The sequence below is a fragment of the Mustela erminea genome, chromosome 14 (genome assembly GCF_009829155.1).
Source record: "Mustela erminea isolate mMusErm1 chromosome 14, mMusErm1.Pri, whole genome shotgun sequence".
Taxonomy (NCBI): Eukaryota; Metazoa; Chordata; class Mammalia; order Carnivora; family Mustelidae; genus Mustela; species Mustela erminea.
This window is the reverse complement of record NC_045627.1, coordinates 35,537,778-35,563,742: the sequence shown is the minus strand read 5'-3', so window position 1 is coordinate 35,563,742 and position 25,965 is coordinate 35,537,778. Positions and strand designations below refer to the sequence as shown.

The 25,965-nt window shown below is 38.9% G+C and overlaps 2 protein-coding genes across 4 annotated transcripts in view; both read right to left on the bottom strand.

The window, feature by feature from the left end:
• Positions 1–526: 526 nt before the first annotated feature.
• The window catches only part of DDX50 (DExD-box helicase 50), a 37,440-nt gene continuing 12,001 nt past the window's right edge, over positions 527–25,965 (bottom strand). For 2 of the 3 annotated variants that reach the window (XM_032313691.1, XM_032313692.1), the window contains 8 exons: positions 21,580–21,729; positions 9,621–9,782; positions 9,072–9,191; positions 8,230–8,303; positions 7,845–8,004; positions 4,619–4,753; positions 3,441–3,485; positions 527–1,026 (listed from right to left, as the gene is read on the bottom strand). In XM_032313691.1, coding sequence (XP_032169582.1) covers positions 748–1,026; positions 3,441–3,485; positions 4,619–4,753; positions 7,845–8,004; positions 8,230–8,303; positions 9,072–9,191; positions 9,621–9,782; positions 21,580–21,729 — 1,125 coding nt within the window. In that variant the 3' untranslated portion in view covers positions 527–747. The remainder of the gene's footprint in view (positions 1,027–3,440; positions 3,486–4,618; positions 4,754–7,844; positions 8,005–8,229; positions 8,304–9,071; positions 9,192–9,620; positions 9,783–21,579; positions 21,730–25,965) is intronic. The other variant, XM_032313693.1, reaches the window with a different exon arrangement.
• Positions 15,074–16,432, bottom strand: LOC116573537 (SWI/SNF-related matrix-associated actin-dependent regulator of chromatin subfamily E member 1-like). Its single transcript, XM_032313694.1, has one exon. The coding sequence runs from the start codon at positions 16,352–16,354 to the stop codon at positions 15,119–15,121; it is 1,236 nt and encodes a 411-aa protein (XP_032169585.1). The 5' UTR covers positions 16,355–16,432; the 3' UTR covers positions 15,074–15,118.

The following is a 25,965-nucleotide window of genomic DNA, read 5'->3' as shown; positions in this document are numbered from 1 at the left end:
TATCACCACTTCTAAGACCTTTTTTTTTTTTAAACTTCTAAGCCCTTCTATCTCCAAGACTGGTCTGGTACTCTCCAAATAGGTCCTTAGCATTCCATACCTACCTACTTTACCCTTTAGATGTTAATCTCACTCATAATTGCTTGTCTTTAAACTGTAAGTTCCTTAATGATAGTGATGTGCCTTGAGCACCACTATATCCCTTAAAATTAACATAGTGATAGGCACACAGTAGACTTCAGTCATTATCGGTGAATAAATTATTGAGTGTACAGTGCTTGCACACACTTTTAGTGAACTATATATAGAATTTAAACACTACACCTAACCAATCAAGTCACCAGTTTCTACAGCCCTTTAATGTAGAAGAGATTTCTTATTTTCTACTACACATCCTATGGAAGGAATGATCTGAATACAAATACACTACGTTTTGCAAAATGCGAGTAATCTTTAAGACTAATTTAACTGTTATGTCTTAGAAGAACCTGTAGAAGATTACACTGACAGAATTTTTAACGCATAGTGAAAAGAGACAATAAAAGGAGTTTTTTTTATTCAAAGGTATAACTGGATAAGTAGATTTGTTTACAACCATTCTTGTGAAATACTTTTTAAAAAAATATGACCAACTTCTTTGCAAAGAGCAGACACATACCTCAACTATGATGACCTAATTTTGGTGAATAATGTACATGATTAGGCAGAAATAGGCAAGCTCACACTGGTAGATTAACTATCAAATACTCAGTCAAAACTCCGTTTGTGGCCCCCGCTTCTTGATCGATTTCTATTCCCACTTCGTCGTCTACCATCTTGTCGACTTCCTGACCGACTTCCCTGTCGGCTCTGTCTACCTGACCGGCCACCAGATCGACCACCTGACCGGCCAGAACGGCCTGACCGGCCACTTGACCAGCCACTCCTCTGCCTGGAGTTAGAGGATGTGTTTCCATCATAATATTCTTCAATTTCAGGTAACTTGGCTGGCAATGAAAGTATCCAGTCTGAATCATGCCACTCTGCCTGTTGGGGGAATTTAGAGGATTAATATAAATGCAAAATGGAAACCATAAGCAAGCGTATGAGTACAGAAGATTCTTTTTTAATATCCATCATCTATTAGCTAAAGGCTACCTATCCATTTAAGTTCAAAGTATCTGAAACAAAACTGAAAACCAGAAAACAAAAACAAAAACATATTCGAAGTTCATTCATTAAAGTTCCTAAATTTTAGTCTTAGGAGAAACTCTCAGGCTCAGTTTTTTTTGTTTTTTTTTTGTTTTTTAAAGATTTTATTTATTTATTTGACAGAGAGAGAGAGAGAACAAGTAGGCAGAGAGGCAGGCAGAGAGAGAGAGGGAAGCAGGCTCCCCACTGAGCAGAGAGCCCGATGTGGGGCTCGATCCCAGGACCCTGGGATCATGACCTGAGCCGAAGGCAGAGGTCTTAACTCACTGAGCCACCCAGGCACCCCTCAGGCTCAGTTTGAGGCTCATAATTTCATACTGAATTTATACATTTTAAGAGAGAGCACACTGGGGCGCCTGGGTGGCTCAGTTGGTTGAACATCCAACTTTTGATTTTGGCTCAGGTCATCAATTCAGGATTATGAGATTAAGCCCTGCATCAGGCTCCACCCTCAGGGGGGTTCTGTTTGAAATTCTCTCTCCCTCTTCCTCTGATCCACCCCCACTCTCATATGCTCTCTCCCTCTCAAATAAATAAGTATTTTTAAAAATTAAAATTAGGGGCATCTGGGTGGCTCAGTGGGTTAAAGCCTCTGCCTACGGCTTGGGTCATGATCTCGGGGTCCTGGAATCGAGCCCCGCATCGGGCTCCCCCACTTCCTCCTCTCTGTCTGCCTGCCTCTCTGCCTATTGTGATCTCTGTCTGTCAAAGAAATAAATAAAAATCTTAAAAAAAAAAAAAATTAAAATTAAAAAAATAAAAGAGAGCACTGCTTTCTTGGCATGAAACAAACAGGCCATTAATTAGTGCACAGCTTTCAGTGGTTATAGTGACAGAATCAAGAAGTGAGAGCTAATGATGGGGACTAAAAACCTGTTGAAAATATGTAACCACTGGAAATACTTTGGTATCAGAGTAAACAACTCAAGATTATGTGAATCAGCAGCTCATAAGCGCATCACTATATTATGTCCTGCTAAATTAACTATTATTCATTGTGATCATGAGTTGCCAAGGAAAGTGAATATTAAAATACCCTGTTGAGGGGTGCCTGGGTGGCTCAGTTGGTTAAGCTACCGACTCTTGATTTCAGCTCAGGTCATGGTCTCAGGGACGTGAGATCAAGCCCCGAGCTGGGCTCCGCACTCGACGGGGAGTCTGCTTGAGGTTTCTCTCTCTCCCTCTTCCTCTGCCCCTCCCCCTGCTCGCACACTCTCTCTAATAAATAAATAAATCTTAAAAAAAAAAAAAAAAAAAAGTGTCCCTAATAGTTAGGTATATGGAAATATTCATGGTTGAAATGATAAAATACCTACAATTTGTTTCAAAAGAACACATACAACTCTTAAACCCCTTCGTCTATTTCACCCAACCTGCCACCCACCTCCTCTCTGGCAACCAATAGTTTGTCTCTATATTTAAAGATCTGTTTTTTTCTGGCTCTTTTTTCCTTTGTTCATTTGTTTTGTTTCTGAAATTCCACGTATGAGTGAAGTCATATGGTATTTGTTTTTGTCTTAATCTTACTTTGTGTAAAATAAAAAATTAAAAAACTTATTTAAGCACAGTGGGTATTGTATGCAAGTACTGAATCACTGTGTTGTATACCTGAAACTAATATAACACTGCATGTTGGAGCGCCTGGGTGGCTCAGTGGGTTAAGCCGCTGCCTTCGGCTCAGGTCATGATCTCAGGGTCCTGGGATCGAGTCCCACATCAGGCTCTCTGCTCAGCGGGGAGCCTGCTTCCTCCTCTCTCTCTGCCTGCCTCTCTGTCTACTGTGATCTCTCTCTGTCAAATAAATAAATAATATATTTAAAAAAAAAAAACAAAACACTGCATGTTAACTATACTGGAATTTTTAAGTTTATTTAAGCATTAAGTAAAATATTGTTGTCTTTTTCTCCTAGTATAATATGGAAGAGAAAATCAAAGCTGAGCTTTGGGGGAAAAAAAAATACATATAGGAGAGTGGGAAAATGGATGGAAGTGACATGAAAACACGAAACAAACTGGCCATGAGCTGATCACTGTTGAAGCTGAGTGATGGGTACATGAATATTCATCACGCAATTCTGTTTTTTATATCTGAAATTATTTGTAATAAATGTTTTAAATTATGATATAGACTGGACGTATTACATTAAGGAATGTTAGTTGATTAAGACATCATAAGGATATTGTCACTTTTTAAAAATTCCTATTTTTTAGAGAAACCTACTCAATTTAACATAAAATTTTAAAAATACCTGTAACCTTTCTGATTCAGTTGTGGGAACGTCAAAGCAAACACCCTAAAAGCAAAATGAAAACATTTTTATTCAAATGCAGATGAGTTGATTTTTTACCGATACGCTAATACTTGATGGTAATTTTATAAAAGCTAAAAAAGAAAAGATAGGGCATGCCCCATGAATGTTTACAAGATTAAAACAGCTAACATATAATAATGCATGACAGAGTAGCTGCTTACTGTATTTTCTAAATCTGAAAAGTAAACACAGTATCTAACAGGAATCTACTACTACTACTACCAAGAATCTAGAGTGTTCTCTATAAAAGTTCTTGTTGACACTATAATGTTTAAAGTATAAATTCCTTGAAAAATTTAGTCCCGGAAAGTTTCTATTCTGAAGAGCTGCAGTGTTTATCAGATAAGAATGGTATAAAACAAGATGTTTCTTTTTTGGTCCTGGCTGCCAATAAATTGAAAGTTAATTTACTTCTCAACTATGGCAATTAGTTTGGCCTAAGTTTCTTGTTTTATTTTTCCCTCCCCTCCACATTTTTTTCTTCATGCATATATTTGTCTCATACTTGCCACAAAATGTTCTTCTAGTAATAGTAAACTTTGAGAGAAATGATTCTTTCTAATAAACAAACTCTAACCTAGAATAAGCCTATGTAGTAAATTTAGAAGAATAAATATAATATCTTTTTTCAATCCATTAAAGAAACAGAGTCACTAAGATTAGAGATCTTGGCTATTTCAAAATGTATTAAAATACTAATTTATTTAATTATCCTCTTTAATAACCAAGAGCAGGCCACTTAAAAGTCAATATTGAGCATTCTCTGAGTAATAGAGCTGTTTAGCTATTGAAATCATAAGTTACTTAGTCATAGAATAAAACACCACACACAATCACACAATATGTATCCAAGAGCAGAAACTTAGATAACTTGGTTATTACACAAATTAAGCAGGATGATCTACAGCTTTCTACCCAAAGGGGTAATTTATATAACTCCGTCAAATTTACAACAGGAAACAAACTATCACACAGAGAAAACTGCACTATTCATTCTATTAGACTTAAAAAAAAAAAAAAAGGAAAGAATAGACTCTTTAAACAAAGAATAAATGTCTTTAGAGACATTTACAGTAGCTGACTGAGAAGCTTTTGACTTGTCTAGAAAAACCTACCATATTTCCTTTTAGGAGGCACATTCTGGTAATTTGGGACACAGCATTACTACTCAGCTTTCTGTTAAGTTCTTTCCATGCACAGCTGATATCCTCTATTTCTTCTGGGCTTTCCAGAGTCATGGTGACAAATCCCTTAAGAAATAAAAGTCACATTATCTTTGGGAAAAAAGCAGCAGCAAGATGACAATGAAGTTCCAACTCTACAGCCCTTCATGACTTCACTGTACATTTCTCATGAGCCATCAGTATAATGTGGCTGCCAAAAAAAAAAAAAAGTAACTTTTCTTAAAGATTTTACTTAAGGGCGCCTGGGTGGCTCAGTGGGTTAAGCCGCTGCCTTCAGCTCAGGTCATGATCTCAGGGTCCTGGGATCGAGTCCCGCGTCGGGCTCTTTGCTCTGCAGGGAGCCTGCTTCCTCCTCTCTCTCTGCCTGCCTCTCTGCCTACTTGTAATCTCCGTCAAATAAATAAGTAAAATATTTTAAAAAATAAAAATAAAATAAAATGCCCAATAGTAATAAGCACCATAAAGGAAAATAAAGCAGGGCAAGGGAATAGAGAGTAAAGGGAAAGGTAAGCTAGTTAGGGTCATCAGGAAAGACCTCTGTAACGTGGTGGTATTTGAAGAGACCTAAATAAAGTGAAGGAGGAAGCCGTGCGGTACAAAGAATGAACACCTGAAACAGTGCAAGTGCAAAGGTCTTGGGCGGAAGTAGATTTATGTTCAAGTAACAAGTAGGTTAGGATAGCCAAAACAAGCACAGGCAGAGTGATGAGATGAGATCAGAGAAGTACCAAGGGGATGACCCTGTAGGATCTTGTGGTAAAGGCTTTGGATTTTGGTTTGACTATAAAAGAAATTTCGAACCCACTAATAGAATTTTTAAGATATTTAATCAGAAGTTAAATGAACCATCTGCCAAAGAGGGATTCTTCTATTAGATAAGGGTTGGGAACAAATGATCTCTTAGGTACTTCTTGGGTCTAAAGGCTATCTTAGTATTTTCCTAAAAGGTATGGCGTAAATATTTTCTTACGAAGTATTTGGTGGTAGGGGCACTGGGTGGCTCAGTTGGTTAAGCATCTGGCCTTGGCTCAGGTCGTGATTTCAGAGTCCTGGGATAAAGCCCCGCATCAGGCTCCCTGCTGAGCAGGGCATCTGCTTCTCCCTCTGCCTCTCCCCATGGCTTGTATTTTCTCTCTTGCTCACTCTCGCTCAAATAAATAAAATCTTAAAAAAAAAAAAAAAAAAAAAGTAGGGGTGCCTTGGTGGCTCAGTGGGTTAAAGCCTCTGCCTTCCACTCAGGTCATGATCCCAGGGTCCTGGGATTGAGCCCCGCATTGGGCTCTCTGCTCAGCAGGGAGCCTGCTTCCCTCCCTCTCTCTGCCTGCCTCTCCGCCTACTTGTCATCTCTGTCTGTCAAATAAATAAATAAAATCTTAAAAGAAAGAAAATTATTAGGTGAGTAATTAGGGAAAGCGTACTTGCTCACTGCTAAAGCATTACCCCACAAATTACTAATTACACAGAGTAAAAGATACCTTTACAATTGGAATATAACTTTCCATTATAAACAAGTGATCAAACTAAGCATTATTAGTACTAAAACAATCTGACATTATATACCTCCTGATGTTATACAGCATGAAGTACGTTATCACCCATAGGATACTTTGGCCAAAACTGTTTAACCTGAATATAAAATCAAGCTTTGACTTTACCTCCAGTTTACAAGGGAGGCTGAATAAAGGCAAAAGTTAAATGATGTATGAAGAAAAGAAAACCAGAAAAACCCAGATAAGAAACTCTAGACTCTGATCTAGACAACTAATCTATATTCTTCAAAAAATTAATTAATAAAAGTGATGGCAAACAGTTCCAGATTAAGAGAAACATAACACCAAATGTAGCATATGAACTTGAATTGATCCTGATTTTTTTTTTTTTTTTGTAGATTTTATTTAAAGAGAGAGCGAGCGAGCACATGTACATGCACAAGTGCATGCATCGGGGCGGCGCACGGGGGGCAGGGGGCAGATGGAGAAAGACAGGCAGACTCCATGCTGAATGCACAGCCCAACATAGGGCTCAATCTCACAATCCTGAAGATCCAGGTGTTTTTTAAAGATACACAGTGTGAGAAGCACCCAGGTGGCTTAGTCTGTTAAGTGTCTGCCTGCAGCTCAGAGGTCATGATCTCAGGGTCCTGGGATTGAGTCCCACATTGAGCTCCCAGCTCAGTAGGGAGTCTGTTTCTCCCTCTCCCAGTTCATGCTCTCTCTCTCTCTCATATAAATGAAATCTTTAATAAAAATAAAATAAATTAAAAAATAAAGATACACTGTGGGGGGAGGGCATCAAGGTGGCTCAGTAGGTTAAGGGATCTGACTCTTCGTTTCGGCTCAGGCCTCGGTCTTAGGGTCATGGGATGGAGCCCTGCATCAGGCTCTGCTCTGGGTATGGAGCCTGCTTGGGAGTCTCTGTCTCCCTCTTTCTCTCAAAAAAAAAAAAAAAAGAAAAAGAAAAAAAAGAAGATACACAGTGTATGAAGAGGGGGAGGGAAGAGTTGGGACACATGAAGTCACTCCCAGCAAAATGACATTTGACTAAACTATTAACACTTGCCAGACGGAAAACATCAGCCACCCCTGAGGTACTCATTCATATTATACCAAATTGTCACATGCAAGTTTACCTGCCCGGACCTTTTTGTTCTCCTCTTTCACCAACTCTCCCTCTTTCTCTCAATCTCCGTCCCCACCCAGACATCAGAGAGCTTTCTTGCTGAGAGATCCTGCCATCCAGGGACTCTCCTCACTTACACCCTGATGAGTAGTAAATCTTTGAACTACTTGCAACCAATGGGTCTGGTGTGGTTTAACAACTGATACTAACTGACAAGGGGCTAGGTCAGATGGTGTCACACTACACACACACCCCACCCCACACTCATAGCCCCTCCACATATACAGGTAATCCTAACTTTGCATGGCACTGAATCGATGCTTTGATTTATGTTTATCTATGCACAGAATCTATGCTTTGATTTGTATGGTTCCGTGTCAACTTATAAAATAAAGAACAGGGTCTTGTGTGTAAGTTTCAGTTAACACAGTACTGTGCAAAATGAAAGTCTCTTGTTCTTCTCTCCAGATAGATGGATTATCTATGGTTTTATTTTAATCTTTTCTCAACCATACATGATTTTCTCATAGATTTCTACCTTATCAGAGGTGATCAAAGATCGTGGTTCAAAACTTGATGCACCGGAGATGTGGGCTAATGCTGCAGCCAATGCATCCACTGCCCCTTTCTCTTCTATTAATCTCTGAGCTGATGGTCGGAAAAAATCAACAGCAGCATAAGAAACGGAAGCCAGAGACCTATGGTGTAAAAAGAGTAGATTTTCTTGGTCAAAACAAAGGTAAAAAACTAAATATAAGAGAATGAATGGGAAAAGAAAAGAGCAACGTTTTCGTACTTTAATATAACTTAAAGTCTGCTGGTAAAACTGGTGATTAAGTTTTCTGATATTTGAACTAGGAGAGCTTAAAGATGAATAGCCTAATACAAAAGAAAAACTTATTCAGCAAGGTCAGAAAGCATACCTGATGGCATCCATGCTTTTAGATTTAACTAAATCCATTGTAGAAGGTACACCTACACGTTTAAAAGTAATTCCCTGAAAATGAAAGAATTACATTAAAGAAAAATGGAAGTCTTTACAATTAATTCCTAAATTCATATAGTTTGTTGAATTTCCATTTCTTGGACTTAAAGATTTCAAGCCCCAGTAGATCAAAAGACCTGCTTTTTCTAATAAATCATCAATTACAAATTCTAGGAAGAGAAAAAAAAATTTAATTGCCCTTAGTTACAGTCATGAAATCTCACAGCAAAATAAAGCTGATTCCAAAAAAGGAAAAAAGATGCTGATCACGTCTATCAACTTTTTTTATTACCCTATCTCATTTTACAAAGTAGATGAAATAGCATTTAAAAACACACATCATGAAAATAGGGGAAAATGTCAAATACCACACACACAAAAAAAATACAGGCCACAAAAATGTATACAATTTCTTACAGAAACCAGCCATTTTTACCTTAACTCAATATCATCTTAAAAAATACACCAAGACTATGGCAGTCACCCCTTTACAATACTGGACTTTGAGATACTGAAATCACAATGCACTTCTGATTTTAGAATCAAGGGAGAAATTCAAGGGAAAAATGAGAAAGTCAGCTCTTCTGTCTTCACAATAAAAGCTGTATCAAAACAAAGTCTTGCAGCTCATATAAATTTAGCTCTCCACATGCTTCACATCCAAATGCAGCTTAAACTGAGAAAAGTTATAAGCATCTATTTGTGAGAACAAATATAAAAAAAGCTCTTTTCTAAGGCACCATTTAGATAATAAGCCTGAAATAATTTAACTCTACTTACTGCTTTTTGTTCCACATATCTTAGTTGACCTCTTTCTCTGGGTTGATAAAAACATATGCAAATCCCTGTCCGGCCAGCTCTACCTGTGCGTCCAGAACGATGAATATAGGACTCAACATCCTGAAAATAAAAGAAGCAATAGTGTTTTAAAATCTGGCAAAAAAAAAAATCTGGCCAGTACAGTCATTCCAACAACGAAATAATAACACTAACAATAACAAAACTGCTACTACCAATAATAACATTTTTATTTCAAACCTACTGCTCTTTCAACACCCTTTTATGCTGAATATTTAGATAAAACAGGATTTAAAATATTTATCCACTGCATCCCAAGGCTCTTCACATGACAACTTTTTATAATCCCTTTGCATGATTCCATGCTTCAAATCCAAAGAAAAGTTAAAATCTGCTAAGACATCAGATTCTGACCAATTTAATACGGCATTGTAAAAAATGGTTAACAGCAAGAACAGGTAACGTCTTTATAAATAAAATGGCAATTTACAAGCTGTTCTTATAGTCTCTGAATAAAATCTCATTTCTTACCTGGGGAGGAGAACTTTGAATCACCAGGTCAACCTCAGGAATGTCCAAACCACGGGCAGCCACGTTGGTTGCCACCAAAACTTTAAAACTACCTTCTCTGAAGCCTTTCAGTGTAATTTCTCTTTGTGACTGTGCAATGTCCCCATGTAAGCACTGGGCATTCTATTTGAAAAAAGGGAAAAATTAAGTGTACAGCTCACACTTGCAATTGATTGTACCCTAACACCACAGAGCCTGTGCTCCTTCTTGTTTTTCAGTCTTTTTTCTTAAGTAATCTCTGCACCCAACATGGGGCTCAAACTCATGACCCCAAGATCAAGAATCAGATGCTCCACTGACTGAGTCAGCCAGGTGCCCCAATGTTCTTATTTTCTGATAATTATAGTAATGCATACTTATCGTCCAAAAAGACCAAACATTATAGAAAATATTTAGCATGGGCGCCCACATGGCTCAGTCGGTTAAGCATCTGCCTTCGGCTCAGGTCATGATCTCAGGGTCTTGGAATGGAGCCCCGTGTGAGGCTCTCTGCTAGCAAGTACTCTGCTTCTCCCTCTCCCTCTGCTGCTGCCCCTGCTTGTGCATGCGTGCTCTCTCTGTCAAATAATGTCTTAAAAAAATATTTAACACAAAATGTAAAAGCTTTCCTTAATATCAGCCTCCTAATAATTCACTAACAGTTTGGGGAATATTTCTCCAGATATATTTTTTTAAAACACACAAACAGGGGCACCTGGGTGGCTCAGTGGGTTAAGCAAGCGTCTGCCTTTGGCTCAGGCCATGATCCCAGGATCCTGGGATAGAGGCTCATGTGGGGCTCCCTGTTCAGCAGGGAACCTGCTTCTCCCTCTCCCTCTGCCCCTTCCTCTGTTCATGCTCTTTCTCTTTCAAGTAAGTAAATAAATCTTTAAAAACATACACACACATACACACATAACCCACTTGTAACAGCATACACTTTATGTATTTACTTAGAAAACATGTTTTGAAACCTGCTTTACAAATTATCTTAGCCATTTTCCACATCTATAAATATAACCCTACTTCATTTTTTCAAAACTATATGATTTCATCATATGATATAGTACCATTTATTTTAGCAATATCCTATTATGACCATTTGGGTCATATCCAAGTTTTCACCTTTAGAAACAATACTACAATGAACAACATCACACTTATATCCCTGGACCTCCTCCCCGTCCCCGGTATATGTGTATTTTAGTAGGACACATATCTAGAAGGTGAATTTCTAGATAAAAAATTATGGACATTTAACATTTTAATAGCTATTGCAAAACCATGTTGTAAGAAGAGGTTCTGGGGGTGGGAGCGCCTGGCTGGCTCACTGGAAGAGCATGCAACTCTCAATCACAGGGCTCTCGAACCCCACGTTGAGTGTAGAGATTACTTAAATAAATACATACATAAACTTAAGGGAAAAAAAAGTTGTGCCCATTTACTCTAACATTTATGAGTCTTTGGTTTATCATACCCTACCTACCCTCTATATTATGAATCGTTATAATTTTTGTGAATCTAATAGGCAAAAAAGATTTGCTAATGTTTTAATTTACATTTCCATAATATTTAATAGCACTGAACCTATTTTTAAACAATTTATGTATTATCTTCTACTTGTACTGCAAATAATTTTTCTATTACAAACAAGTTTCCTAGCATTCTAGCTGCTATTAAAATTTAAAAGTTCAGGGGTGCTTGGGTGGTGCAGCTGGTTGAGCAGCTGACTCTTGGTTTCCGCTCAGGTTGTGATCTCAGGGTCCTGGGATCGAACCCCATGTCAGGCTCTGTGCTTGGTGCAGACTCTGCTTGACACTCTTCCTCCCTCTCACTCTGCCTCTTCCTCTGTTCGCTCTCTCTAAAATAAATAAAATTTCTAAAAAAATTTTTTTTAATGTTTCAAAGGATTCATAACAATGATTTAACCCTAACCATATCTAAAGCTTAGTAACTAAGCCTAATGTATTCATGAGTGAATTCACCAGGTACTTGCTATGCACCAGATTCTGGAACAATCATAAAGAAACAGCCCTAGGACAGACATGTTGACAGGCATTTTCAATACAGTATGATATGTACGATAAGCAGGTGCAGGGCACTACTAGAATATTTGAGAGAGAATCCCAACTTAAGGGGCACCTGGGTGGCTCAGTGGGTTAAGCCTCTGCCTTCGGTTCAGGTCATGATCTCAGGGTCCTGGGATCGAGCTCCGTATCCGGCTCTCTGCTTGGCAGGGGGCCTGCCTCCCCCTCTCTCTCTGCCTGCCTCTCTGCCTACTTGTGATCTCTCTCTCTGTCAAATAAATAAATAATAATAAAATCTTTTTAAAAAAAAAGAAACCTAACTTAATTCTGTTTAAGGGGAAGACAGCACTGAAGGTGAGACCGGACAGATCATAAGGAACTAGTAGGCAGAAGGATGAGCAGGAGGCTAGGGAGTTTTGGGCAGAAAAAAATTCATACATAAACACTGTGTCTGGGAACTACAAATATACAAGTATTGCTGAACCACAGTGTGAAAGGGGAAAGTGATAAGAGATGAGCTCGAAAAGGAATATGATTTTATCCTGTGGACAACACGAAACAACTGAATGATTGGAAGCAGAAGAGTATCCTGAACATACTTGCATCACTGAAGGAATACTGATTATAATGTAAAGAATGTATTAGGAAAGGGCAAGGCAAAAGCTAGGGAGACCCAGGTAGCAGGCTGTTGCAGAAATCCAAAAGAGGTATCAGTGGCCTCGCCAAGGCAGTGGCAATGACCATCTATCCATTCAATAAATATTTAGTGATCTACAACATGCTGAGCACTAAGGATAAAATGGCAAACAAAAAACGAGACTGCCCCCCTGCTCATCCTCTTTATACTTTGGCAGGGGAGATGGAAATTAATCAAATAATGAGGCATGCAAACAAATTTAGCCAACAAGTTTAAGCAATGTTGCACCAGTCTAAGCAAAGAGCATTTACCTATTTTTTTTTTAGAGAGGGAGAAGTGGGGAGGCAGAGGGAGGGAGAGAGAATCCCAAACAGGCTCCACATGGAGCCAACACGGGGTTTGATCTCACAACCCTGAGATGATGACCTGAGCTGAAATCAAGAGTCAAGAGTCAGATGCTCAGGGGCGCCTGGGTGGCTCAGCTGGTTAAGACTCTGCCTTCAGCTCAGGTCATGATCCCAGGGTCCTGGGATCAAGCCCCACATCGGGCTCCCTGCTCAACAGAGAGCCTGATTCTCCCTCTCTCTCTGCCTGCTGCTCTGCCTACTTGTGCGCGCTCTCTCTCGCTGTCAAATAAATAAATAAAATCTTAAAAAAAAAAAAAAAGTCAGATGCTCAATAGACGGAGCCACCCCGGCACTCCAAGGCAAAGAACATTTGTAAGAGAACAATCTGACCTATTTTGGGGCAAGGAAGAATTCCTTGTAAGTGGTACTCTGGACTTCTATCTGAAAGATGAGTAGGAGTTGCTAGGCAAGGAAGACTGTAAGTTCAAGAGCCCTGGGATGACAGGAAACATGGCAAGTATGGAGAGCGTGCAAATGAGGAGAAGGTACAATAAGACGAAGCTGGAAAGTAAGTAGGGGCTAGGCCATAAAAGAATTCAAGAACTATTGGTAGATGAAATCGGGGGGGCCTGGTAAGGGGAGGAGAAATGAAATATAAAGGAAAGAAATATTACACATGACTTCCAGAGTTCAAGCTTCTGAAATAGTAGTAAGAAAGAAATGGACCATTTTAAGGGCACCTGGGTGGCTCAGTCAGTTAGGCGTCTCTTTGTTTCAGCTCACGTCTTGATCTCAGGGGTCATGGGGAGCTTGCTTGAAGAGTCTTTGCCTCTGCCCCTACCCCCACTCTCACTTGTACTTGCTTTCTCTAAAATAAATAAATCTTACCAAAAAAGAGGAAAAAGACCATTTTAAATCATGGGAGATAGAATCCAAAAATACTTCGTAATTAACTGAACAGCAAATGATAAGGAAGAAAAGTCAAGAGTGATGTGTAGATTTCTGACTTAGTCTATGGCTAGATATACCATTTAAGAATAGGGAATATTGGAGACAGAGTGGGTATAAGAAAATAGAAAAGAATAAATTCAATTTTAGGTGCCCAGTAATGGGTTGGGGTGTCTGTGGCCAGTAAGATAAACACAGGTCTAGATTCTGGAGACAGAGCTAACCTGAAGAAAGATTTAGACATTATCAGCACATGCACAGGAGCCATAGGAGGGATTAGTTATACCCATCTATATATGCAGCTATACTTCTTTATGTCTAGTCTGCTCGCTATAAGAAATGCATTGTGTTAATTTTTTTATTTTTTTTATTTTTTATTTTTTATTTTTTTAAAGATTTTATTTATTTATTTGAGAGAGAGACAGTGAGAGAGAACATGAGCGAGGAGAAGGTCAGAGGGAGAAGCAGACTCCCCATGGAGCTGGGAGCCCGATGTGGGACTCGATCCCGGGACTCCAGGATCATGACCTGAGCCGAAGGCAGTCGTCCAACCAACTGAGCCACCCAGGCGTCCCTGCATTGTGTTAATTTAAATAAATGATTTCACTTAAGCCTTAAAAGTGGAAAAAGCTTATTATTAATCTTATTTATTTATTTATTTATTTATTTATTTTGAGAGAGGGCGTGCGCACAGCGTGCACATGCGCATGTGAGCAGAGTGGGGAGGGACAGAGATAGAATCCCAAACGGGGATTCTGTGGAGCCTGACGGGGAGGTCTTGATCCCACCACCGAGATCATGACCTGAGCTGAAATCAAGAACCAGATACTTCAGTGACTGAGCCACCCAGGTCCCCCACTGATATCACTCTTTAAAAGGGAAACATGGGCAAAGAAACATAAAGTGACTTGCTCAAGGTTACAGAGCTAGTAAGTAATATAACTAGGATTTAAACCCTAATATGTCTGACTCCGAAGTCTGTGATATTAGTCACTATGCTCAGGAAGAATACATAGAAGACGCAAGGACAGACATTAGATCTGTAAGGAATGCCAATACTGGAAGTACGAACAAGAATACAAAAAGACCTCAACAAAACTTAGAAATGGTAGCTGGAGAGGGAAGAAAACCTCTGTGATATCGCAGAACCCAACATAAGAGAAATTTTGAAGAAAGGAAACACTGCCTTACTGCTGTTTTTAAGTCATAAAAAAAAAAAACTTTAAAATAAATTGGATGGTTTTCCATTGTGAAATTTTCAAATTCACTTTTTAAATTTTTTAAATTAAATTCAATGAATTAACATATAATGTATTACTAGATTCAGAGGTATTGTTCAGTGATTCATCAGTCTTGTACAATACCCTGGGCTCATTATTACATCACATGCCCTTCCCAATGTCCATCATCCAGTTACCCCATCCCCCTAGCCCCTTCGAATTTACTTTTTTTTTTTTTAAACAAAAAACATTTTTTTTTTCATTTAAAAAAGTATTTAGAACACATAAAACAAGGCAACATTTATTCTTTCTTCTCGTCTTCCGGGGCGGGGTCTGTTGGCGGCTCCTCCACCGTGGCACTGTTGCTCTCCGAGCCAGTGTTACTATCACTGGTCCCTTCCTCAGCCATACTGTCCACCCCCTCTTGCCCGCTCTCCTTGTCCTCAGGAGTAGATGTGCCTTCTTCACCATTCTGTTGGCTTTCCGTTGCTTCTTCAAGGTGTGTCTCCTCTGTCTCCGTCGGGATGCTCTCGTCGTCCTTCTTCTCTTCGGTCTTACTCGCAGCTTGCTCCTCCTCAGCAACCATGCTGCTCTGACTGCGTTCGGCTTGCTCTGCTGCCTCTTTCTCTCTTTCCTCCTGCCTTTTTCGAGCCTGCTCCTCTGCCTGTGCAATTTCAGCAGCAATTTTTTCCATATCCACTTCTACTTTTAAACCGCACAACCTTTTCAGTTCATTGTTAAATGAATCTGTGCTTTCCAGGAATTTCCTCTTCTTTTCCTGGTGTCGCTCCTCTATTTGAAGAAGTTCAGCTTCTAGTTTTCGCTGATGAACCATTAAGGACTGGACCTGTCGTTTGAGGACCTGCATTCTAGCTGTTGTGACAACTGACCGAACATCCGGCACCACACTCTCACTGAGGATTTCACTGATGAGGCGGTGGTTTCTCTGGAAACGGGCGGTGGCTGTATGCTTCATTGAAAAGCCATCATCATAATCGTCTGGATCTTCAGCAGGCTGGATGCTCATGTACGGCTCTCCTTTCTCTATGCAAGACTGTCTCTGTCGACTTTCTTCCTCTAAAGCAGCTTCTGCACGACTTTTTGCATTTATGTAAGCAAGGTATGCGGGGGAATTATGATAGGCCTTCATAGATTCATTGTACTCTATCTTTTCTGCTTCGTATTCGTTTAAATATTCTTGTTTTTCTTCATCAGTGAGATCTCGCCACATGCCACCAATAATCTTGCCAATCTCCCACAACTTTAGGTCAGGGTTGGAAGCTTTTACTTGGTCCCAGACCTTTCTGCTGTACCTCATGTAGGGCATCAGCGGCTTATCTGGTGGCTTTGGGGGTTTTGGAATCGTAATACCAGAGGATGCCGTGACCCGGCTGTTGGTGCCCGGGTTCCCTCCCAGCCTGTAGTTGTTGTAGGCGAGATGACTGTATGGATTGTATCCCACAAACCCTGGTGTGCTGGGCATTTGTGTTGCAGGAGCTGGGGTGGGAGGTGGGGCATAAGATGGTCTTTTTGACATTTTGGAAGATTAAGTTCTCAGTTCCTTAAGAATGAATCTGAGACACCGCAGGCAGAAAAAGCCTCGAATTTACTTTTTTAAAAATTTGATACAACACTGAATTTCTCACTTGATAACTAGTCCTAAGAAGTGACATAATACATTTATAATACCGGTGACGGTTTCCAGATCTCCAACTTATGAGTAAATCATTTTCCAAAAGTTTGTGGGCATGCATGTGTGGGTGTGTGTATGTATGCATGTGACTGTTCAGCATTAAGAAAGCATTGTTCTGGTAAAAACTGACTTTAAGAAAAAAATCAAAAATTAAAAAAAAAGAAACCACTAAAGTTCCTCCATTAGTCCCTAAAATCCTGTATCCCCTATAATGATATATTACTACTTTTTACCTAAATAGTAAACCAGCAGAAGAGAAACTGCATTGCTCTCAACCATAGAAGCTCATTAGTAAGAAGGGAATTCTCAGCCAGCCTTTGCAGCAAGGCAGGTCCTCCCTACGGGACAAAACAAGAACTTCTGCAACACTACCGCTGCTCAGTGTTCTAAAGAAGTATAACAGGAAAAAAGGTAAATCAACTACCCTCGATCACTTTCACTATTTACCAGTTGTCGTCCATGTATACCATATATAAAGCTAAAACTAGACAGTTAGTTAAAATGATACTGGGGAAGATATTAACAGCATAGTCTTTGAATCTCCAGTTCCCACATAAAAACAAGCAGGGCAATTAGGACAACAAACTTAAAAATCCACAGACATATAGGACAAAAATAAGAAACAAGTATTTTCATAAGATTTCCAAAACACGAACAGGTAGAGACAAGACTTATATATATGGGGCAAGGGGGAGATCTGCTGGTCCTAAGAACAGATATTCCCTAGAAAGCACAATGGACCGATTTAAGGATAGCAGCTGAAAGCAGAAAAGTTTTTGTACACTGAAGGGCGATTATAAGGAACCAGAAGTAAGGTCTGAAAGAGGCTGGAGCAGCCTGGACCCTTTATGAACTTTCAAAATTTACACGCCAATGCTTCCTTGCCAGGACAAAGGTCCACAATAAGGAGAAAGGGTTGGATCTGGGATCCAAATTGAGGAAGCCAGGGATCACAGAAGCAAAGGAAGAGAAGATCGAGATAAAAGTGAGGGAAAAGACAGCCAGAGCTCAGAAAGTGGGAGATCTTTTTTTTTTTAACAGCTTTATATTGAGATATAATTTACATACCAAACAGTAACAGAAGCAGCAGCTCTAGAGCTATGAAGCTTGAAAACTATTCTGACCCATGCCTGCCCATTTAAAGCTCATAAAGAGTCAGAAGAGCACACAACACTCCATCTTAGGGTTGTGAGGTGGAGCCCCACACTGGGTGTAGAGATTACAATACAAAATCTTAAAAAAAAAAAAAAAAGATTAATTTCACCGAAAAATGAGCAACAGTAAAGAATAAAGTTCTTAACACCTAAATAAATAAATAAATAAATAAACCCAAATAATCCAATTAAAAAATGGGCAGAAGACATGAACAGACATTCTTCCAAAGACATTACAGACGGTCAACAGACACATAAAAAGATGCTGACTATCACTCACCACCAGGGAAATGCAAATCAAAACTACAATGAAATATCACCTTACACTGTCAGAATATCTAAAATCAAAAACACAAGAAACACCAGGTGCTGGCAAGGATGTAGACAAAAGGGAACTGTTGCGTACTATTGGTAGGAATGCAAACTGGTGCAGCCATTGTGGAAAACAGTATGGAGGTTCTTTGAAAAGTTAAAAATAGAGGCTACCTAAGCTACGCTAAGATCCAGAAACTGCACTACTGGATATTTACCCAAAAATACAAAACACTGTATTCAAAGGGTTACACCCTATGTTTACTACAGCATTATTTACAACAGCCAAACTATGGAAGCAGCCCAAGTGTCCACTGACAGAGGAATGGATAAAGGAAATATGGTATGCACATACAATGAATATTATCCAGCCATAAAAAAAGAATGGATGGACTCTTGCCATTTGCAACACGGATGGAGTGAGAGAGTATGATGCTAAGCAAAATGAGTCAGGGAAGGCAAATACCATATGATTTTACTCATATGTGGAATTTAAGAAACAAAACAAATGAACAAAGGGGGAAAAAGGGAGAAAGATAAACCAAGAAAGAGACTCTTAACTATAGAGAATAAACATCTCGTTCCTAGAGGGGAGCAGAGCTGGAGGAGAGCTGAAATAGATGATGTGGATTAAAGATGCTCATCGTCATGAGCCCTAACTAATGTACAGAACTGGTGAATCACTACACTGGACACCTGGAAATAATTTAACACTGTATGTTAACTATACTGGAATTAAAATTAAAAATGTAATTTAAAAAAAGACAGCTGAATCCCACAAAAAGTAACCAGGAGAGGGGGAAAAAGAATAAGCGAATAATATCCCCACAAATCATGAAAGAGCTCTAGAAAGGCACCCCCATAAAACAAATGGAAAGTATAGCGTATTTCTGAATAAGCTAGGAGAAATTTTTAAATGATATAAGAAAGAACAAGAAAAATCAAAAGGAGAAAAACAAACAAAAAAATGACGTGAAATGACTCAACAAAGAAACAGAAATAAAGACTTCACAAACGAAGACTTTACTGGAAGGAATACAAGACTGAGCAAACATAAGAGCTAATGCCTTAAAAATAGGAAATCCTGGGGCACCTGGGTGGCTCAGTGGGTTAAAGCCTCTGCCTTCGGCTCAGGTCATGATCCCAGCGTCCTGGGATCAAGCCCCACATGGGGCTCTCTGCTCAGCAGGGAGACTGCTTCCTCCTCTCTCCCTCTGCCTGCCTGTCTGCCTACTTGAGATCTCTGTCTGTCAAATAAATAAAATCTTTAAAAAAAAAAAAAAAAGGAAATCCTGAAAAAGGTAAATAGAGATGAAAAGGATTTGAGATCAAGTGACAAAGAGGGAAAAAAAAGAAACCAACATCCATAAAGAGTCCCTAAAGGGAGAAAAAAAAAAGCAATCAGACAAACCAAACACCAAAAAAATTGTAATTCAAGAAAATTCTGCTGAAATATTAAATATATTTGAAGCTATAGTGTGCCCACAAAACATAACCAAGAACAATACCAAATACATTCTTTTAGTACAAAATACATTCTAATAACACTACTGATTAAAGATTTATGTATTCTACAGAAAGAGAGTACCTGTGCGAGTGTGGGGAAGGGCAGAGGAAGAGAATTTTCAAGCAGACTTCCCACTGAGTGCAGAGTCTGATGTGGGGCTCAATCTCACAACCCATAAGATCAAAACCTGATACAAAACCAACAGCTGGACGCCTAACCTGTGCCACCCAGGAATCCCTGATTTTTAAAGAAAAACTTAAAGTCTTTTGCCTAAAGGCAAAATCTTGTAAGGAGAAAAAAAATCAGACTGGAATTAGATTTTTTCCAGCATGCTTCACTCCCCAGAACAATGGCAAAACATATTCTAGATACTGAAGAAAGAAAATATGAACCAAGAATTTTAATATCCAGCCAAATGGTTTCCAGGTATAAATTTATAAACATGCTATTATCAAAAGGCAGTATTATTTCCATAAGCCCTTCTTCAGGAATCTACTAGATAATAAGTCACAGACAACAAAAATGATTGGACAGACACTGACATAAGAACTGACAGCCTTACTATCAGTGGATGTTAATATCACAAAAAGAGAAAGAACTACACATTATTACTCCTATAACATAGTTTTGCCCTAATTAAACAAACAAACCTGAATTTTCAGAAAATACAGAAGACAGAGGTACATGTTAAATGACTGCACAAGGAAGCAATACTCTAGATTATGGAAACTTGGTTTCTTAACAAAAAAAGCTGTCAGAAAAAAACAGATGATGGGAGCCTGGGTGGCTCAGTGGGTTGGGCCTCCGCCTTCAACTCAGGTCATGATCTCAGGGTCCTAGTATTGGGTCCCACATCGGGGTCCCTGCTTCCCCCTCTCTCTCTGCCTGCCTCTCTGCATACTTGTGATCTCTGTCAAATAAATAAATAAAATCTTTTAAAAAAAAATAGATGAGAAAGGAAGCCATATATTAAAGAGATTTAATGAAATCACACAATTTATAAATATTTGGATCCAGATTCAAGACAAAAACTCTAAAAGAAAAAACAAAGCAATCATGAGGTAACTGACAATCTGAACACTACTTGACATTTGGAGATACTAATTACTGTTAATTTTAAATGTGGTAACAGTATTGCGTTAAAAAAAACAAACAAGCAATTCTTTTCTTTTAGAGACACATACCCAAATATTTAGGGATGTAATAATATGTTATCTATGGCTTGCATCAAAATAATTCAGGAGCAGGAAGTCAGTGGGCAGTGGATAAAATAAGGTAATTGTTGCAGCTGGAGAATGAATATGCAGGGTTCATTAGACTGTCAACTTTTATATGTTTAAAATTTTGCATATGTTTAAAATTTTCTACTATAAAAAGTTAAAAGAAGAGGTGCCTGGGTGCCTCAGTCATTAGGCATCTGCCTTTGGCTCAGGTATGATCTCAGGAACCTGGGATCAAGCCTCAGCGGAAGCCAGCTTCTCCCTCTCCAACTCCCCCTGCTTGTGTTCCCTCTCTTGCTGTCTGTCAAATAAATAAATAAAATATTTAAAAAAAAAAAAGTTAAAAGACATGGACTTAGTATTCCGATCCATTCATTCAATAAATATTTGTGAATATTACCCCCTCTTACACATAGAAACTCATTTTGTTTCAACCTTTGTGTTTTCAAGATCTCATTATGCAAAGTCTTAAAAAAGCCTTCTCATGAAAACGAGCAAGACTTCCATTCTGACTTAAAGACCATGACAGGCTGGCTATAACTTCCTTCTGAAGTAGACTCAATTCTAAAAATAACAATCTTGGGGTGCCTGGGTGGCTCAGTCAGTTAAGTGACTCTTGAATTTGGCTCAAGTCATGATCTCAGGATTGTGAGATCAAGCCCCTTTCAGGGCTTCACGCTGGGCATAGAGTGTGCTTGGGATTCTCTTTCTCCCTCTCCCTCTCTGCCCCCACACCCATGTTCTCTCCCCACCGCCCAACTCTCTCTCCAAGAAAAAAAAAAAAAAGACTATCAAAACTAGTCCACAAAGGACAGTATTTTTGCTCAAACAATCATCCTAGAAACTCAATTAGAGAAAGCATGATAAAATACTTACCTGTTTTATATGTGGATTCATGGCCATTTCAGTTACATTCTTTTTGGTCTCACAGAAAATAATAGCCCTCCCTTCAGACCCACTGTAGACTTGAAGGACATCTCCAATAACTGCTGGCCTTTGAGACCAATGGCACTGGATAGCCAAATGCTTTGAGGAAAGAAAATATCAAGTATCTGTTTCATAAAAATTAGTGAAAAAAGACTTATTTTGTAAATATTTTTTCTATCTGTTCAAGAATTGGCCTTTCTGGCATAGAGTAAAACAATTCTCCCCAAACCCAACTTAAAAACAATATACAAATGGCCATCAATAAGTGAAAGGATAAACAAACTGTTGTATATTAATATAATGTAATACTATTCAATAATTAAAAGGAACTAAAAAAAGAGAAAACAATCAACTATTGATATATGCAACAATATGGATTAATGTCAAAACATATGCTAGGTAAATGAAGCCTTACAGGAAGAGAATACACACAGGATTCCATTTATATCAAGTTCTAGGTGGGTTGCCTGGGCGGCTCAGTGGGTTAAGCCTCTGCCTTCAGCTCAGGTCATGATCTCAGGGTTCTGGGATCAAGCCCCGCATCCGGCTCTCTGCTCAGCAGGGAGCCTGCTTCCCCCCTGCCCCACCAGTGATCTCTGTCTGTCAAATAAATAAATAAAGTCTTTAGTTAAAAAACAGTTCTAGAACAGGCAAAACTAATCTACGGCAGAAAAAACTCGGAACAAGGTCACTTGGGTGGCTCAGTCAGATAAGCAGCTGACTCTTGATCTCAGCTCTGGTCTCAATCTCAGGGTCATGAGTTTAAGCCCCAGGTTTTTAAGTAGGCTCCACACCCACTTAAAAAAAAAAAAAGAAGAGAAAAAAAGTCAGAACAGTGGCTATCCCTGGATGGGGGACTTGACTGAGCAGGGGCATGAGGGAAATTTCTGGGATGATGGTAAGGGGTTTGGGTGATACATGTGTTATGTAAATCTTGTATTTTAAAAACTGTAAATATGTGAAGCTCAAAAATATACAAATTAAAAGAAGCCGAACACAAAAAGGTCACATATTATAGGATTACATTTATATGAAGTAACCAAAATAGTTAAGTCCCTAGGGACAGAAAGCAGACTGGTGATGCCAGGGGCTAGGAAAAAGGGAGAATGGAAGAAATAACTGCTTCATGGATACGGGGTTTCCTTTTGGGGTGATGAAGTGTTCTGGAAGTGGACAGAAGCTATGGTTGCACAATATCATGCACGTACAGACACTCAACTGTACATATTATACAGTTTATGTTAATTTTGCCTTAAAAAATCTGTAAATATTGAGCTCTAGTTAACAATATGCATGCTAAAGTACTTATGAGGAACTATGCTCATTTCTGCAATATGAAAGGAATTAAAAAAAAGATGGATATAAGGATAAGTAGCTAAATGATAAAACAAATATAGTAAAATACTAATGGTAGAGCTAGCTGATGGCTATATGAGTGTTCACTGTAAAAATCTCCTGACTTTGGACACCTGGGTTGCTTAGTCGGTTAAACATCTGTCCTCAGCTCACGTCATGATCCCGGAGTCCTGAGACTGAATCCTGCATCGGACTCCCTACTCTTCCCTCTGCCTGCTGCTCCCCCACTCCTTAGATTCTTTGTCTCTGACAAATAACAAAATAAAATCTTTAAAAAATAATAAAATAAAATAAAAATAAAAAAGTTTTAAAAATAATAAAATCTTTAAAACAATGTTGGGGAGAAAGATCGGGCTTTAAAGAGGGCACTTGATATAATGAGCGCTGGGTATGATATGCAACTCCTGAATCTCTAAATTCTATCCCCAAAACTAATAATACAGTATATGTTAATTAAATTTATTTTAAATAAAGAATTTTAAAAATAATAATAAATAAAACTTAATAATGTGGGGGAAAACTGGTGTATATCCTAAATCTGTGCATTTTAACATATATCTCAAAAAATTGTTTTTAAAATGTAATATATTAATTACAGAGCACCTGGAAAACAGAAAAGAACAAAGAAGAACACAAAGAATCATTTGTACCACCTATGACAGTGTCTTGCTTCTTCCCATTCTCAAAAGAAACCAAGAATCTAAATCTGCAAGCCTTACAATCTAATCATCAATTCACAGGAAAATGAAGGTGGAGAAACACATTAAAGAACACCTTAGGACTACAAATCAGCAAAATTGAGACTGTGGGAAATTCATCATTTGAAAAATAATCATTTCCTTTTAACCAAACAATTAGAAGAAAAAAGAGACAGAGGAAAATGTACATATAAAAGATTTAAGAGGGGCGCCTGCGTGGCTCAGTGGGTTGAGGCCTCTGCCTTCAGTTCAGGTCATGGTCTCAGGGTCCTGGGAGCAAGCCCCACATTGGGGAAGCCTGCTTCCTCCTCTCTCTCTGCCTGCCTCTCTACATACTTGTGACCTCTGTCTCTGTCAAATAAATAAAATCTTTAAAAAAAAAAAAAAAAAAAAGAGGGGCGCCTGGGTGGCTCAGTGGGTTAAAGCCTCTGCCTTCGGCTCAGGTCATGATCCCAAGGTCCTAGGATCGAGCCCCATGTCAGGCTCTCCACTCCGCAGGGAGCCTGCTTTCTCCTCTCTCTCTCTGCCTGCCTCTCTGCCTACTTGTGATCTCTGTCAAATAAATAAAAATAAATAAATAAATAAATCTTTTAAAAATAAAAAATTAAATAAAAAGATTTAAGAGAAACATAAACCAGTGGCAATTTATTTTTTTAAGCAGGCACGGCTTGAAGTCATAACCCTGAGATCAAGACCTCAGTTGAAATCAAGAGTTGGTCCCTTATGGGGCGCCTGGGTGGCTCAGTGCTTTAGGCCTCTGCCTGCCACTCAGGTCATGATCTCAGGGTCCTGGGATTGAGCCCTGCACTGGGTTTTCTGCTCAGCAGGAATTCCCCCTCTCTCCCTGCCTGCTGCTCTGCCTACTGTCAAATAAAAAAATAAAATCTTTAAAGAGAAAAAAAAGAGTTGGTCACTTAAACCAACTGAGCCACCCAAGCACCCCAGACCAGTGGCAATTTAAAGATCTTATTTGGATCCAGATTGAAACTACTAAAAAAACAAACAAACCACTAGGGTAATGTGGATACTAGATATTTCATAATACTAAAGAACCACTGGGTTTTTTCCTACTGTGATAACTGTGGTTTTTGCTTTGGGGTGTTTTTTTTTTTTTTTTTTTGACAAATTACTGTTTTTTTAAAGATTTTTTATTTATTTATTCGATGGACAGAGATCACAAGTAGGCAGAGAGGCAGGCAGAGACAGAGAGGGAAGCAGGCTCCCTGATGAGCAGAGAGCCTGATGCGGAGCTCAATCCCAGGACCCTGGAATCACAACCTGAGGCGAAGGCAGAGGCGTTAAGCCACTGAGCTACCCAGGAGCCCCTCTGCTTTGTTTTTTAAAGAATACTTATACTTTATTTATTTTTTTAAAATTTTATTTATTTACTTGAGAGAGCGAAAGTGAAAGAGATCGCAGAGGGGAAGGGAGAAGCAGATTCACGGCTGAGTAGGGAGCCCCATGTGGGCTCAATCCCAGGACACTGGGATCATGACCTAAGCCGAAGGCAGACGCTTAAGTGAGCCACACAGGTGGCCCAAGAAAATACTTATCCTTTAAAAAATATATACAATTACGTGAAAATGAAATGATGACTGGATTGCTTCAAAGGTAGGAATGAAGGTATGGGGGTTTAGAAAAGATCATTAAAGCCTGGTGATGGGTATATCAGGTCCCTTATAATATTCAATTTCTGTGTATGTTTGAAAACATCCTTAATAAATTTTTTTCACTGATATATTCTACCCTTACAAAATTTTCAGCCACTATAAAATACAAAAGAAAGCTTCCTTTGACTATTCCATACTGTTAAAGTCCTCTTTTCCAGGAACTAATTATTACTAGCAGTTTGATGTTATCTTTATACATTTAACATAAATATCTGAAAAATCCATTTAGCATTAATATATTTTTTGGAAAATATAACATAATTCTAGGGGCACCTGGGTGGCTTAGTTGGTTAAGCGTCTGAGCTTTGGCTCAGGTCATGATCTCTCTCTCTCTCTATATATATATATATACACACACACACATATATATATTATAATTCTATACGTATCATTTTGTAATTTAGATTTTGCCACTCAATTCATTCTCTTTTCTTTTTAAGATTTATTTGACATAGAGAGAGCGAGCTTAAGCAGGGGGAGTGGTAGAGGGAGAGAGAGAAGTAGGATCCCCACTGAACAGGGAGCCCAATGCAGGGCTCTATTCCAGGATACCCAGTATTGTAACCTGAGCTAAAGGCAGATGTTTAACTCACTGCGCCACCTAGGCACTC

Bases quoted from the DNA above. Each gene is read 5' to 3' on its own strand.
- LOC116573537 (XM_032313694.1), bottom strand. From the start codon at position 16,354: ATGTCAAAAAGACCATCTTATGCCCCACCTCCCACCCCAGCTCCTGCA.